Raw genomic sequence first — 16,373 nt, forward strand, 5'->3', positions numbered from 1 at the left:
AAGTAGCCTCCATTGCTAGATGAATTCTTCCAAAATTTAGTTCTGAGCAAATTGCTTGAAAGTCATAATGACTCCCCAGTGCCTTCCAAATAAGGGCACTGTCCTGAGCAGGACCACCAAGTACTCCCGTTGATTTCTTTCGGACACCCAGTCTCTAGGTAAGACTGCTCGCCATTGTCACAGTATTTCCTCTGTTTACTCTCCTTTTGATTTTTGCCTCTTCTCTGTCCCATCATTCTTTTTCAATGGTGATTTAACCTAAATGGCCAATTTAGTGGGAGGCCTTACTGCAATCACCAACTTCCTACCCTCACCACCATTTCATTCCTTATCCCCCTTCTTATATCTTTTTCTCCTTGGTTCTTAAAACTATCTAACAGATCATATATTTTGTTTATTTAACTTGTTAATTGCTTCTGTGCTATAACTGTAATAAAGGTTCCATGAAAGCAATGATTTTTGCTGCTGTCTTGTTTAGATCCTTAGAATCTAAAACAATGCTTAATACATGAAAAGAAATCAGAATATATTTGAAGTCTGAAAAAATGAATGAAATAATTAATTAATTAGTGAATTAATAATGAATATTCACTCGCAAAATTCTATAAGACCTCAGGGGAGCCAAAGCTCTTATTCCAGTGCTTTGCATATATTCACATTGTGCAATGTGAATTCAAATGACTAGTTAACATGTTACTCTTCCTTGAAATCTTTCTTTAAAACTTCTGCTGTCTAAAAACTATTGACCGTTATTTGTGGTTATGATATTTATTGCATACTGAACTGAGTTATGTTTTGCCTTTCCCATTGAGTAATAAAGAAGTTCCTTACAGGCAGAGACCAAATATCTTTGTAGCTCTTGCAGTTCTTAGTGCATTGATACTCAATAAAAAGCTCTAAAAATGATTAATTTTTTGCCACAAATAAAATTAAATTTTTACCAAAAGTGAAGAGGGAGTTACAAGGGGATTTTTGCCATTTTCCCTGTTGTTAAAGATATATGTATTTTCTATTTTAAAGAATAGCTGTTATCTCCATAATTGTAACTATTTCCAAAGAAATCACTATGTGAACATTCTACATCTTTGCAGATCATTAATGCTGCACTTGCTTTGGCGGCAAGACCCAAAAGTCAAGTGGTCAAAAAAACCATGGAAATGTATAAGCACACGTGGGAGAATCATATCCATGTCCTCACCGAAGCTGTAGATGACATTACAAGCATTGATGACTTCCTTGCTGTATCTGGTATGTTTTTGATCTTTTAATTTATATATTTAATCTTGTCAATTTTCTGAAAGAGGATAATTATGAATATAATTAATTGTATGCAGTATAATGAGACTCTTGTAAATGATCATCTTTCTCAAAAGCAAAGTATTGCTATTTGTGATCTACTCTAGGATAATGAGCCTCAAGCTTGCAGTCCTTACAACTCAATAATTTACATTGTGTCTCTAAAAGAAACTCCTATTCGTAGACAAAGCATAATTGAAAATAGTAGCTGGAAATCTTAGACATTTTCTAGCTTTTTGAATAAATAATCATTTCCCCTTTACTATATTTATATCTTTTGATTTCTCTGTACTTCTTTTCCAACAGAATTTTTCTGCACTAGAAAATTTAGATAGATAGACACAACAGGAAAACTCTTCATTTATTTGAGATAGAATATATACTTCAGCTTCCAGTATATGTATTTGAATATTGGTGATCTAAATAATCAAATAAATCTAAACATCTGACTACATCAGTTACAGATGGGCTTGAAATTCCATGTCAAACCTACATGATTCTTTCATCACAGAACAGAAGAGCATCCCATAGGATTATGAAATTACTCTCAGAAGCATAACTCTGGTTTTGATTATATTGTTATAACAGCAAAGAACTAAATACTTCTAAATACTTTTTTTTATTTTCTTAAAAATTAAGCTTCATATTATAATAAATTACATTTGGGAGAAACTGGTTGTCTCAGTTGTAGGAGCATGCAACTTGATCTCAGGGTTTTGAGTTTGAGTTCCATGCTGGGTGTAGAGATTATTTAAATAAAAACTTTAGGGTGCCTGGATAGCTCTATGGTTAAATGCCTGCTTTCACCTCAGGTCATGATCCTAGGGTCTTACAATTGAGTCCCTCATTGGGGTCCCTGCTCAGAAGGGAGCCTGCTTCTCCCTTTGTCTCTGCCCCTCCTCCTGCTCATTCATGTTCTCTCTATCTCCATCTCTTTCAAATAAACAAAATTTAAAACAAAATATTTTTTTGCATGCTTACTAGTTATTTTTATTTCTCATCCTATAATTAATCTATTATTATCTTTTGCAAAAACAAAATATTTTTAAATTATTTTTATTAACATATAATGTATTATTTGCCCCAGGGGTACAGGTCTGTTAATCATCAGGCTTACACACTCACAATACTCACCATACCACATACCCTCCCCAATGTCCATAACTCAACCATCTTCTCCATACCCCTCTCTCCCCAGCAACCCTCAGTTTGTTTTGTGAAATTAAGAGTGTCTTGTGGTTTTTCTCTCTCCAAATCCCATCTTGTTCATTTATTTCTTCCCTCACCCCACAACTCCCCACTCTGCCTCTCAATTCCTCATATCAGGGAGATCATATTATAATTATATTTCTCTGATTGATTTATTTCACTCAGCATAATACCCTCTAGTTCAAACCACATCTTTGAAAATGACAAGATTTTGTTTCTTTGGATGGCTGCATAGTATTCCTATATCTATATCTATATCTATATATCTATACACACACACACACACACACACACACACACACACACATCTAGGTTCTTTCCATAGTTCGGCTATTGCAGACATTGCTGCTATAAACATTCAGGTGCATGTGCCCTTTCAGATCACTACTTTTATATCTTTAGGATAAATACCCAGTAGTGTGATTGCTGGGTCATAGGGTAGCTCTATATTCAACTTTTTGAGGAACCTTCATGCTGTTTTCTAGAGTGGAACCAGCTTGCATTTCCACCAACAATGTAGGAGGGTTCCCCTTTTTCCACATCCTCTACAACATCTGTCATTTCCTGACTGGTTAATTTAAGTCATTCTGACTGTCATGAGGTGGTATCTCATTGTGGTTTTGATTTGTATTTCCTGATGTCGAATGATATTGAACACACTTTTCATGTGTCTGTTGGCCATCTGGATGTCTTCTTTGCAGAAATGTCTGTTCATGTCCTCTGCCCATTTCCTGATTATTTGTTCTTTGGGTGTTGAGTTTTGTAAGTTCTTTATAGATTTTGGATACAAGCCCTTTATCTGATATGTCATTTGCAAATATTTTCTCCCATTCTGTCAGTTGTCTTTTGTTTTTGTTAACTGTTTCCTTTGCTGTGCAAAAGCTTTTGATCTTGATGAAATCCCAATAGTTCATTTTTGCCCTTGCTTCCCTTGCCTTTGGCAATGTTCCTAGGAAGAAGTTGCTGTGGCTGAGGTCGAAGAGATTGCTGCCTGTGTTCCCCTCAATAATTTTGATGAATTCCTTTCTCACATTGAGGTCCTTCATCCATTTTGAGTCTGTTTTCATGTATGGTGTAAGGAAATGGTCCAGTTACTTTTATTTGCATGTGGCTGTCCAGTTTTCCCAACACCATTTGTTGAAGAGACTGTCTTTTTTCCATTGGGCATTCTTTCCTGCTTTGTCAAAGATTAGTTGACCATAATGTTGAGGGTCTATTTCTGGGCTTTCTATTCTGTTCCATTGATCTATGTGTCTGTTTTTGTGCCATTACCATACTTTCTTGATGATGACAGCATTGTAATAGAGCTTGAAGTCTGGAATTGTGATGCCACCAACTTTGGCTTTCTTTTTCAATATTCCTCTGGCTATTTGAGGTCTTTTCTGGTTCCATATAAATTTTAGGATTATTTGTTCCATTTCTTTGAAAAAAAAAAAAAGATGGTATTTTGATAGGAATTGCAGTAAACATGTAGATTGCTTTAGGTAGCATAGACATTTTCACAATATTTGTTCTTCCAATCCAGGAGTACGGAACATTTTTCATTTCTTTGTGTCTTCCTCAATTTCTTTCCTGAGTACTTTATAGTTTTTCTGAGTACAGATTTTTTACCTCTTGGTTAGGTTTATTCCTAGGTATCTTATGGTTTTGTGTGTAATTGTAAATGGGGTTGACTCCTTAATTTCTCTTTCTTCTCTCTTGTTGTTGGTGTTTAGAAATACAGCTGACTTCTGTGCATTGATTTTATATTTGACACTTTACTGAACTCCTCTACAGGTTCTAGCAGATTTGGAGTGGAGTCTTCTGGGTTTGCCACATAAAGTATCATATCATTTGCAAAGAGTGACAGTTGGACTTCTTCTTTGCCAATTTGGATGCCTTTAATTCTTTTTGTTGTCTGATTGCTTAGGCTAGGACTTCTAGTACTATGTTGAATAGCAGTGGTGAAATGGATATCCCTGCCGTGTTCCTGACCTAAGTGGAAAAGCTCTCAGTTTTTCTCCATTGAAAATGATATTCGCTGTGGGTTTTTCATAGATGGCTTTGATGATATTGAGGTATGTGTGCTCTATGCCTCCACTTTGAAGAGTTTTTATCAAGAAAAAATGCTGTACTTGTCAAATGTTTTTCAGCATCGATTGAGAGTATCATGTGGTTCTTGTTCTTTCTTTTATTAATGCATTGTATCACATTGATTGATTTGTGGATCTTGAAACGACCTTGCAGCCCTGGAATAAATCCCACTTGGTCATGGTGAATAATCCTCTTAATGTACTGTTAGATCCTATTGGATATTATTTTGGTGAGAATTTTCACATCTGTGTTCCTCAAGGATATTGGTCTGTGATTCTCTTTTTTGATGGGATCTATTTCTGGTCTTTGGGTCAAGGTAATGCTGGCCTCATAAAATGAGTTTGGAAGATTTCCTTCCACTTCTGTTTTTTTGGAACAGTTTCAGGAGAATAGGAATTAATTCTTCTTTAAATGTTTGTAGGATTCCCCTGGGAAAGGTTTTGACCCTGGGCTCTTGTTTGTTGGGAGATTTTTGGTGATTGCTTCAATCTCCTTACTGGTTATAGGTCTGTTCAGGTTTTCTCTTTCTTCCTGGTTCAGTTGTGGTAGTTTATATGTCACTAGGAATGCATCCATTTCTTCCAGACTGTCAAATTTGCTGGCATATAATTGCTCATAATATGTTCTTATAATTGTTTGTATTTCTTTGGTGTTGGTTGGGATCTCTCCTCTTTCATTCATGATTTTATTTATTTGGGTCCTTTCTCTTTTCTTTTTTGATAAGTCTGGCCAGGGGTTTATCAGTCTTATCAGTTTTTTCAAAGAACAAGCTCCTAGTTTCATTGATTTGTTCTACTGTTGTTTTGGTTTCTATTTCATTGATTTCTGTTCTGATCTTTATTATTTCTCTTCTCCTGCTGGGTTTAGGCTTTGTTTGTTGTTCTTTCTCCATATCCTTTAGGTGTAGGGTTAGGTTGTGTATTTGAGACCTTTCTTGTTTCTTGAGAAAGGCTTGTATCGCTATATATTTTCCTCTCAGGACTATCTTTGCTTTGTCCCATAGATTTTGAACAGTTGTGTTTTTATTTTTATTTGTTTCCATGATTTTTTTTCAATTCTTCTTTAATTTCCTGGTTGACCCATTCATTCTTTAGGAGGATGCTCTTTAGCCTCCATGTATTTGGGTTCTTTCCAAATTTCCTCTTGTGACTGAGTTCTAGCTTCAGACCACTGTTGTCTGAAAATATGCAGGGAATGATCCCAATCTTCTGATACTGGTTGAGACCTGAATTGTGACCCAGGATGTGATCTATTCTAGAGAATGTTCCATGTGCGGTAGAGAAAAATGTGTATTCTGTTGCTTTGGGATGGAATGTTCTGAATATATTTGTGATGTCCATCTGGTCCAAGGTGTCATTTAAGGCCTTTATTTCCTTGTTGATCTTTTGCTTGGATGATCTTTCCATTTCAGTGAGGGGGATGTTAAAGTCCCTGACTATTATTGTATTATTATCTATGTGTTTCTTTGATTTTGTTATTAATTGGTTTATATAGTTGGCTGCTCCCATGTTGGGAAATAGATATTTAATATGTTAGACCTTCTTGTTGGACAAACCCTTTGAGTATAATATAGTGTCCTTCCTCATCTTTTATTATAGTCCTTGGCTTAAAATCTAATTTATGTGATATAAGGATTGCCACCCCATCTTTCTTTTTATGTGCATTAACATGGTACATTGTTTTCCACCCACTCACTTTTAAATCTGGAGGTATCTTTTGGTCTAAAATGAGTTTCTTATAGACAGCATATTGATTTTTTTTTTTAATCCATTCTGATACCCTGTGTCTTTTGATTGGGGTGTTTAGCCCATTTACATTCAGGGTAACTATTGAGAGATATCAATTTAGGGCCATTGTATTGCCTGTAAGGTGACTGTTACTGTATATTGTCTCTGTTCCTTTCTGGTCTACTACTTTTAGGCTCTCTCTTTGCTTAGAGGACCCCTTTCAATATTTCCTGTAGAGCTGGTTTGGTGCTTACAAATTATTTTAGTTTTTGTTTGTCCTGGAAGCTTTTTATCTCTCCTTTTATTTTCAATGATAGCCTAGCTGGATACAGTATTCTTGGCTGCATGTTTTCCCCATTTTGTGTTCTGAATATATCATGCCAGTTCTTTTGGCCTGCCAGGTCTCTGTGGATAAGTCTGCTGCCAATCTAAAATTTTTAGCATTGTATGTTACAGACTTCTTGTCCAGGGCTACTTTCAGGATTTTCTCTTTGTTATTAATACTTGTAAATTTTACTATTAGATGATGGGGTGTGGACCTATTCTTATTTGTTTTGAGGTGAATTATCTGCACCTCCTGGATTTTGATGATTGTTCCCTTTGCCATATTAGGGAAATTCTCTACAATAATTCACTCCAATATACCTTCCTCTCCCCTCTTTCTTCTTCTTTTGGAATCCCAATAATTCTAATGTTTCGTCTTATGGTATCACTTATCTCTCAAATTCTTCCGTCATGGTCCAGTAGTCGTTTGTCTCTCTTTTGCTCAGCTTCTTTATTCTCCATCATTTGGTCTTCTTTATCACTAATACTCTCTTTTGCCTCATTTATCCTAGCAATAAGATCCTCCATTTTTTATTGTACCTCATTAATAGCTTTTTAAATTTTAGCTTGGTTAGATTTTATTTCTTTTATTTCCCCAAAAAGGGCTTTTATTTCTCCAGACAGGGTTTCTCTAATATCTTCCATGCCTTTTTGGAGCCCAGCTAGCACCATGAGAATCATCATTCTAAACTCTAGATCTGACATATTACCAATGTCTGTATTGATTAGATCCCTAGACTTTGGTACTGCCTCTTGTTCTTTTTTTATCCTGAGTTTTTCTATCTTGTAATTGTATATAGATAAAAATATGTGAGAGAGAATAAAATACCAAAAGTATGGTAAGACCCCAGAAAAATATGTGTTAACCATATCAGAAGAGAACCCAGATTGTGGGGGGACGTAAGAGGGTAAAAAGAAGTTCAAAAAAATTAAAAAAGAAAAGAAAAAGAAAAAAGAAAATACAGGTATTAGATTTGTGAATAAAACAGAACCACCCACTTAATTTGGGGAGTACTTTGGTCTCTTCGAAGAAACTACCTCCCCAATTTTTTTAAAGATTTTATTTATTTATTTGACAGACAGATCACAAGTAGGCAGAGAGGCAGGCAGAGAGAGAGAGGGAAGCAGGCTCCCTGCTGAGTAGAGAGCCGGATTCGGGGCTTGATCCCAGCACCCTGGGATCATGACCTGAGCCAAAAGGTAGAGGCTTTAACCCACTGAGCCACCCAGGTGTCCCTCCCAAAATTTTAAAGGAAGGAAAATAAGGGTAAACACAATGAAGGGATGAAATATGACTGTAAATATAAAAATTTTTAAAAAATTCTAAAAAAGAGTTGATAAGATAAGTTGGTTGGGAAAAGAAAGAAAAAGAAATTGGAGAGAATTTGCTCAGATTGGAGAATAGAACAAAGACCTGTGCTAGATTTAGGTATATTTTGATCTATTAAAAGAAGTATCCCAAAATTTTTTAGAAAAAAAAAAAAACTATATGTATACAAAAAATAAGGTTAAATACATTGAAGGATACAATATGACTCTAATAATGAGGGTTTGAAAAAAATTTTTTAGAAATGTATTGTTAAGATAAACTAGTTAAAAAATGTTAAAAGAGGAAAGAAAAAAAGTTAAAAAAATTAGAGTAAGATAGAAAATAAAATTTAAAAATTTTAACTTTCCAAGACTAAAGTTTTTTGGGGAGAAAGCCATGAATTCCATGCATTGCTTTCCCCTAGCTCTGGCGTTTTCCTGTTCTCTTTGATCAGTGTGCTTGGTTTTGGCTGGATGTTCTTCCTGATTTTCTGGGGGAGGGGCCTGTTATAGTGATTCTCAAATCTCTTTGCCCTAGGCAGAATTGCACTGCCCTTGCCAGGGCCAGGCTAAGAAATCTGCTTAAGTTTGGTCTCAGGAGTTTTTTGTTCCCCGAATGCTTTCCGAAGAGCTCTGGAGGACGGGAATGAAAATGGCAGCCTCCCAATCTTTGGCTCAGAGGATCTGAGAGCTCAGGTCCCCACTCCTCAGTGTGGTCTCAGAGAAAAGTGGTCAATCACTCCCATCTCCGTGGTCTCTAGCCACGCTCTGGGCTTACTGGGCCTGTGACTGAGTGTTTCTGTCTCTCGTGTACAGCTCCATTTGGAGTCTCCAAAACTAGCAGATTCCTGCCTCTAGAGGAGGAAGTTGAGTCTCCCTGGATCTGCCACTTCTGGGGTCCCTATTCAAAAAGAAGTGGTCTGGCTGTGCCACTCATCACAGTTTAAGGTCACCCCGAGCTGAGCACTCCTTCCTTTGCTCTCTGTAGTCAGCTTTCCCACTCTGATACCTAGGAGCTCTGCCACACTCAGACACCCTCGATCTTTCAGTGACCCCACGGGTCCTGAGACCACACTGTCCCTGCAAGGGCTCCACTCTTGCTTAGCTTTTGGAACAATATCCCTCAGTGGAGCAGACTTCTAAAAGATCTAATTTTGTGCTCTGCTGCTTCACCATTTGCCAGGAGTCGGCCCCTCCCCCTGCAGTCTATCTTCCTATCACTTCGGATCCACTTCTCCACACATCTTATCTTTTAGAAAGTGGTTGATTTTTCTGTCCCTAGAATTACTGTTCTTTTCTTCATTCTCCTGTTGAGTTTGTAGGTGTTCAGAATGGTTTGGTAACCAGCTGAACTCCTGTGACCTGATGTCATTTCAGTCCACCACTCCTCCGCCATCTTGCCTCTCATCTGAAAAATAAAATCTTTAAAAAATTAAAAAAATAGATTTTTTTCCTTTTTTTAAAAAGAGATTGGAATGAGATATGATTTCTTATAAAATGCTTATTCATATGAATTTCTAACATCATTTTATCTTTTAAAAATTTCCCAATATAGTCATAGTGTGTCTAACTTGTGGAACTTACTACTTTCATGCATGTATATATTCTCATCTTAAACACTAGTTCTGGAAACCTGTTGTATTTTCATGATACATTATTTTAAAATATTTTTAAAACATTTAAAACATATTTTAAAACATTTTAAAATTGTTTTATTTCTGGGGAGCTGGAAACTTTGAAAATAATAGAAAATGTATGGGTAAAGATGTTAATATCCCTTGATCCCACTATTCAGAAATAACAACAATTGATATCTGATTTATTTCCATCCAAATTTACATATATATAGCTATATGTATAGCCACATATATATATATATATATATGTATTTATATATCCCTATATATATAAATTCATGCTTTTAAATAATTATGTCATGAGGTTTATAATGAATATTTGGCTGAATTTTCCCACATCATTATACATGCTTCAAAAAAAAAAAAACCTTTTCTTCTTTCATTAGCATTTAGTGAATTATAATTTTAACTAGTATAAACAATGCTGTATTAAGCATATTTTTGCTGTCCTCTTAGTATAGATTTTGTGTGTATGTGTGTTCAATCACCGTCATACATTGGGACACTCTTTGGTTAATTACTAAATGTTAGATTTTATTTTTTAGTTGTATCTTTTTGTTACAAAACAAAGAAACCTGCTCACACAACTCTCTGTAAAGACAGTTTATTATAGGTACACTAATGACACAATAGGGAGAGGCTCCTGAACACATAAGAGCAAGAACTATAATTGGCCTGCCCTTGCATGATTAGAGCTGTGGGAAGCCAGAGATCTGAGCAAGTCTGGCAGGTCCTTAGTGCAGGAGCTCATGCTTTTTCTTTTCCATCCTGGATTAACCTGACCTCCCAACCTTCTTAGTCTGCTACTTTTTTGTGAACAGCTTTAACACTTCAGCATGTTTTGCTTATACACAACAGAAAACTCATATGGAAGTTCCCATCTAAACTTACTCCCCAAGCATGCCAAAGGACTTGGATAGGAATAGTCAAGATATGTGAGGAATAGTATTTTATCATTAACATTGTTTAGAATTGTCACTACAGGGTAATAATTTAAAAGAGGATTAATATTTAATGTGCTTCATTATTGCTTTAAAATTCTCCATAGATATCGCACTCCATTATTTTCTAGACCCAGGGTGAATTTTCTTACTTTCCTGTCCTTTGGATGTGCTAGCTGATAGCAGTCTAAGGTTATTAGTGATCTATGTAGACATCTCTGGATTCACTTGACCTTCCCTCATGGTTAAATCTCAGAGCTTACATTTCAAAGCATTGTACAGTACCACCTAAAGCAGAAAACAAGGTAGCTTGTTGGCTCCAAGTTATCAGGAGGAAATCTTTCCTGGGTGACCTCCATCTGATTTCTCTTATGCCTCATAGGTCAAAACTTATTCCTATACCTACACTTGAGCCAACTGCTGGCAAAAGGAAATGGGATTTCCATGATAAGCTTAGAATGGTGATAAATGGTTAAAGATTGACTGGGGGCCAGAGTAAATGGTAGTTCTAATTTGTAATACTTCCTTTGTAGTATTTATGTATACTGTCACATTGGCCCGTTTTAAGCTATTGATGTGATGTCACTGAAGAGATGCATAAAAAACAACTCTTGTGAGTTGGTATAACAGATCTAGCAGACTACTGGGCTTAGACCAATCATAATTCAACCTTTCTGGCTAATTACTTACAATGCAAACAAAATCAGAGGTTTTATGAGCAGAAAAGAATGGAAAATGGCTGTTGACTAGCGTCAAAAGATATTTACCTCAGGCAATCCTTTCTCACTTTTCTGCATTTTCATAAACTTATCTTGTATTAATTAAGCATGAGCCCTATTGATGATTCTTATTGCATCATAACTTTCAACATGTGTTTCCCCCAAATAATGATACCTTTTCTCAGAATCTTCTAGCTGGCTTTATATATACATCTTTTTTAGTACTAGGCTAGAAGTTGTAAATTCAAGATCACAGGCCACCAGTGGATAGTTACTTTGTTTCAGATAACTAATCATGCTTCAAAGAGCTGTGATGGAGGCTGTCACAATCTGATGGCTTTTTTTAGGGGTGGGTGGGTCCAGATTGTCTTAGAAAAAGTTGTTGATGTGATTAGCAATGAACAACTTCTCTGATGATACTTTATAATGATCGTTCAGAGATCCTGTTTGTTCTCACAGACTGCTGGTTCCTCTGTTTCCCAGGTAGAAAAACTGACAACTCAGTTCGTGTTGGTGAATTACCTAGAGAATATTACATTTCATATTTTTCATAAAATAATTTCATCTTTTACTTTGGCTTTCTTTCAGTACTTGACAATAATACTTACTTCACTCTTATTTATTTATTTATTTTTGTTTTATTTTATAAGAATGAATAATAAAAATCCTGAAAAGATTCCCACTTTTCTTCTGAGTCAGTTGTGAAAATTTGGGGATTCTCAGAACATCAGCTCTCCACATTAAAATATAAACAAAACTTAAGACCTAAAATCAGTGAGAAAGGATTCTTGGACTTTAGTGATTATTTTATTGTCATTAACAAAGGTAGGGGTCACACTGGTAAAATGTTTCCATCATAATAATGTTTTAGAGTGATTAGATCATCTAATATTGATGGATAGGTCTTGAAGTAATATCAAATGTCTTTTATTTAACTATTGCTTTCCCCAATATAGAAATATCATTGATGATTTTTAAACTGTATGTTTATATAATCACCAAACTTCTCATGATATGCAGAAGTGAAAATACCAATTTTTAGAAGGCATTTGTACATTATTTTGTTTCATCGTATGCATAGAAAACTCTGAACATAAGTATAATCAGTTTTTTTTTTTGAAAACCATAGGAAATATAGCCACTTCATCGATGTACTGTTATTTAAAATTTTTAAGTGTAAAGATAAAATGAAACTGTGAATTAAGGCCCCACCTTTAAAATCAAAGGAATGTTTGGGAAACTACATTCTCTGACATTCAGTTGTCCAAAAGAGGCTCTTTCCTGTTTAATGTTATTTATGTAATAATTCCAGTATCATTTTGCAGGTAATTAGAAAAAAAATTTTCAAATGCATAGGTCTCCAACTTTTTGTCTCATCATTGATTGTAGGACTTATCCCCACAGCATTCACCGTTCTTGGTTTTTGTTTGTGTGTTTGTTTTGTTTTGTTTTGTTTTTTAATCCCTCTCTGAAAATACGTGTAACAGAACACTTGTCAGAAAGTTGCTGGACTGAAAGATTCTTTGACCACATCAAGGTCTGTCTTTCATATAGACAGAAGATGTTCCTATGTGATGAGATTTGTGAAGCTTTGTCTTTCCAGCCTGCCAACATGCCTGAAATCCCAATATTAGTTATATACATGGGAAAATAAAAAGTTTAAGGTTTCCATTTAAGATGTAAATTTGGGAGAGAAAACATTAACACTTGCCTCAATTTTTTGAATCATTGAATTAATTGACTCATTCAAAAGGAACTAAGTTCAAAAGAAGTAAACTTTGTTAGAAGAGCAACTGACTTGGACCACATGAACTATTCAACAAATCCAAAGAACTGAGTAAATGTGAAAGTTTGTAAATATATGAACTTTCTTTCATTTATTCATTCATTCCTTAAATATTGCATAATGTGAAGTGCTAAACCCTACAAAATGTACTTGAGGTTAAAAAAAGAGTAAAAAGTTAGCAGAAGAGATAACTTGCAAGAAAGCTATGATGATGGGGATAGTTGGAGGGAAGGGACCACATGAAGAATGGAGTGAACCACTGACAATGGTTTGGAATTTTCTAAAAGAAAGATTGACCACTTATTGATTAGAATTAGTTCGATTGTTCCCTTATTGTAAAAGGTTTTCTCATTTTAGAGATAATATCATAGTGACTTTCAGTGAAGTATGGTATTAAAGGATGCTTAGAGATCTCTTTTACTCCATGTTCTGAATTTCTAATACATCCACTTTTCTCTATATCCACTGTTCTCACCTCTCAGTTCAAGCCTCTCTCTCTTACCAGAATTACCATATATTTTGGTTTTTTGTTGTTTTTATTAATTTATTTATTTTCAGCATAACTGTATTCATTATTTTTTCACCACACCCAGTGCTCCATGCAATCTGTGCCCTCTATAATACCCACCACCTGGTACCCCAAACTCCCACCCCCCTGCCAAACCCCTCAGATTGTTTTCTTACCATATAATTTTTTTTTTAAAGATTTTATTTATTTATTTTGACAGATAGAGATCACAAGTAGGCAGAGAGGCTGGCAGAGAGAGAGAGAGAGAGAGAGAGGAGGAAGCAGGCTCCCCGCTGAGCAGAGAGCCCCATGCGGGGCTCGATCCCAGGATCCTGGGATCTTGACCTGAGCCGAAGGCAGAGGCTTTAACCCCCTGAGCCACCCAGGCGCCCCTTACCATATAATTTTCTAATTGAAACTCCTGCTTCCAGAGCCTGGCTTGAAGGCTTTCAATAGTTATTGGCTGAATGAATAAATGTATTTACTCCCCTTTTTAATTCTGTGCAAGATTAATTTGAGGAGGTATATGGCTTCTGCTTTGAATAAATGTGTTCATCTTTGGGAGAAATAGTTTAAGAAACCTCTAAATTATGAAAAATAACTTTAAGCATTAATCATGACAATGTTCTGTGACCTTGACTTAGTCACACAAAGATAACTCTGATGCTATCCTCAAAAATGTACTAACAAAACCCTCCATTCATGACATTGTGGTAAACGTGATCTTTGCTTATAAAACGTTTTATCTGAATCATTCAACAAAGAAAAATGAAAATAGACTTATAGTCCTCTTTCAAAATTAATACAAAATAAACACATAATATTAGCAAGATCAAAGTGTTAAATCAATTGCACATAAACTGAGCAGTATTAATATTCAATATAATGGTTATGGAATAGGTGCTGAGAGTAAAGAATGACCAATATAGTATGTATCTATGCAAAGATAAGTTATATAATATAATGATACCCAATCTATTATGATACATTCACTTATATATACCTTTTCAATATATACTTATTTGAAATTTCAGTTGATTAGAGGGATCAAGACATGATGTGTTTCAAAAAAATATGTTCTTTTAAAATTGGGATTTGAAATCATATTCTGCAAAAATGGATTTTGATAAAAATATATTGAATATCAATTATGTGCGAGACATAAGTTGGGAAAGGGAAGAAGATGGAAAGAAGGAAGACACAACTTTTTGTGAACACACAATCTAATATATACAAATTAGATTCCAAGGGATTTTAACAGTCACATTAACAAGATGCTATGCAGTTAATCCTGCTGGAATGTCAGAGTACTGAGGGAATTATTTTTAAGTATGGCATTTGAACTGAATTTTTTAATTTAATCTTGAAGAAATTGGAATGGCATTCCAGAAAAAGAGAAAAGTGTGTGAAAATACATGGTAGTACAAAGAGGAAGGGCAAGTTGACCAGCATTAGAGGAACAGAGAGTATATCTGGTTTGGTACTGGGCTGATGAAGACAATAGGTGATATTATATAAAACCCTAAACATTTGAGGAAGATGTAGGTCATGTAAAATATTAACTAGTAGTGTCACAGACTACATCAGTTTTTCAGAACACTAACTCTGGAAACTGCTTTTACAGAATTAGGTAGTATAAAGCTAAATAATGATTTAATTGTTCTTAGAAGTGAAAATAAAGTAAACACAATATAAAGCAGATGTTCCCTTATTTTCTCCACCTCACTTCCAGGGAATTAAAACATTTAAGACTGACACATCCAAGCTGTAATAATAGAAAGGTGAGGTGAGAGCCAATTCAATGACTTAAACATAGCTCAGTCTGAATAACTTGGGTGCCCGTTTGCCAAGGAAAAACTCTTCTTCATCTGGATAATCTAGTGATGACCTGCAGTCAGGAGGTTCTATTGCATTGGTTAAAATCAGGAGACAATGTTGTGGCTATAAGATTTTTATCTCTGGGTCCTTTGTGATTACATTTCCACATGATGCTGTATGCCTCAGTGATCGCTGTGGACACTTGGGGAAATCATACAGCTTTACGCAAGTCATGGAAAGACAGGGAGAAGGCATACTTTCAAAAATGATGGAATAGGCTCTCCCAAAGGAATCCATTATTGCTCTATTGATCATTAGGTTTTGAATAACTGCCTGTATACATGATTAAAGAATAGTTTGGGCATGTGAACTGGAATTTATCATGCATCATTCCATGTACTCACAGGCAAGTTCACTCAAGATGCTCTCGTTTGAATGAACAATGGATTTCCTGCAGTACTATTGTTTGAATATTATGAATTCAATTTTTTAGAAAAGCCATAATTAGAAGTCCTCTTTTGAACTTGTCAAAATCAGATTTGAGAATTTTTATCAGAGCTTTAAGGTAAAGCTGGAGTAATCATCAATAATCTTACCAATGAAATAAATAACACTAAAGGCTTGGATCTTAAACACATTTATAAAGGTAATATATATTTCCTAAATTCTGAAGATGCCCTAGCTATGTATTTACACAGGGCTACAAATGACAAAATAGACCTTTAATAAAGAATTTTTTAAAATATTGTCTCAGTGAATGCATGTGCACCATATTAGTTACCATATTAGTTACCATATTATTTGTAACAGGCAACAAATTTCCAAAAGTTTCAACAAAAACAGCATCAAAGTGATTGTCAGAATTCCATTTGTATTTAGTTATTTCTGGGCAATGTCTCAACTGTAAGCACACACATTTAGTAAGTGTAATTTGGATAAATAAAAATCCTTAATATGGTTAATTATGTGGGAAATTTTATGCATTAGGTGAGGGATGAGAAGTAAAGTTTCTCCTTGCCATATATTA

At 35.1% G+C, this 16,373-nt stretch overlaps 1 protein-coding gene across 2 annotated transcripts in view; it reads left to right on the forward strand.

Annotated features, from left to right (window-relative positions):
- CTNNA3 (catenin alpha 3) overlaps nt 1-16,373 on the forward strand; it is a 1,866,967-nt gene that overhangs the window by 1,295,737 nt on the left and 554,857 nt on the right. For both annotated transcript variants that reach the window (XM_059170124.1, XM_059170125.1), the window contains exon 11: nt 1,092-1,248. In XM_059170124.1, coding sequence (XP_059026107.1) covers nt 1,092-1,248 — 157 coding nt within the window. The remainder of the gene's footprint in view (nt 1-1,091; nt 1,249-16,373) is intronic.

Source organism: Mustela lutreola, chromosome 4 (genome assembly GCF_030435805.1).
Source record: "Mustela lutreola isolate mMusLut2 chromosome 4, mMusLut2.pri, whole genome shotgun sequence".
Lineage (NCBI taxonomy): Eukaryota > Metazoa > Chordata > Mammalia > Carnivora > Mustelidae > Mustela > Mustela lutreola.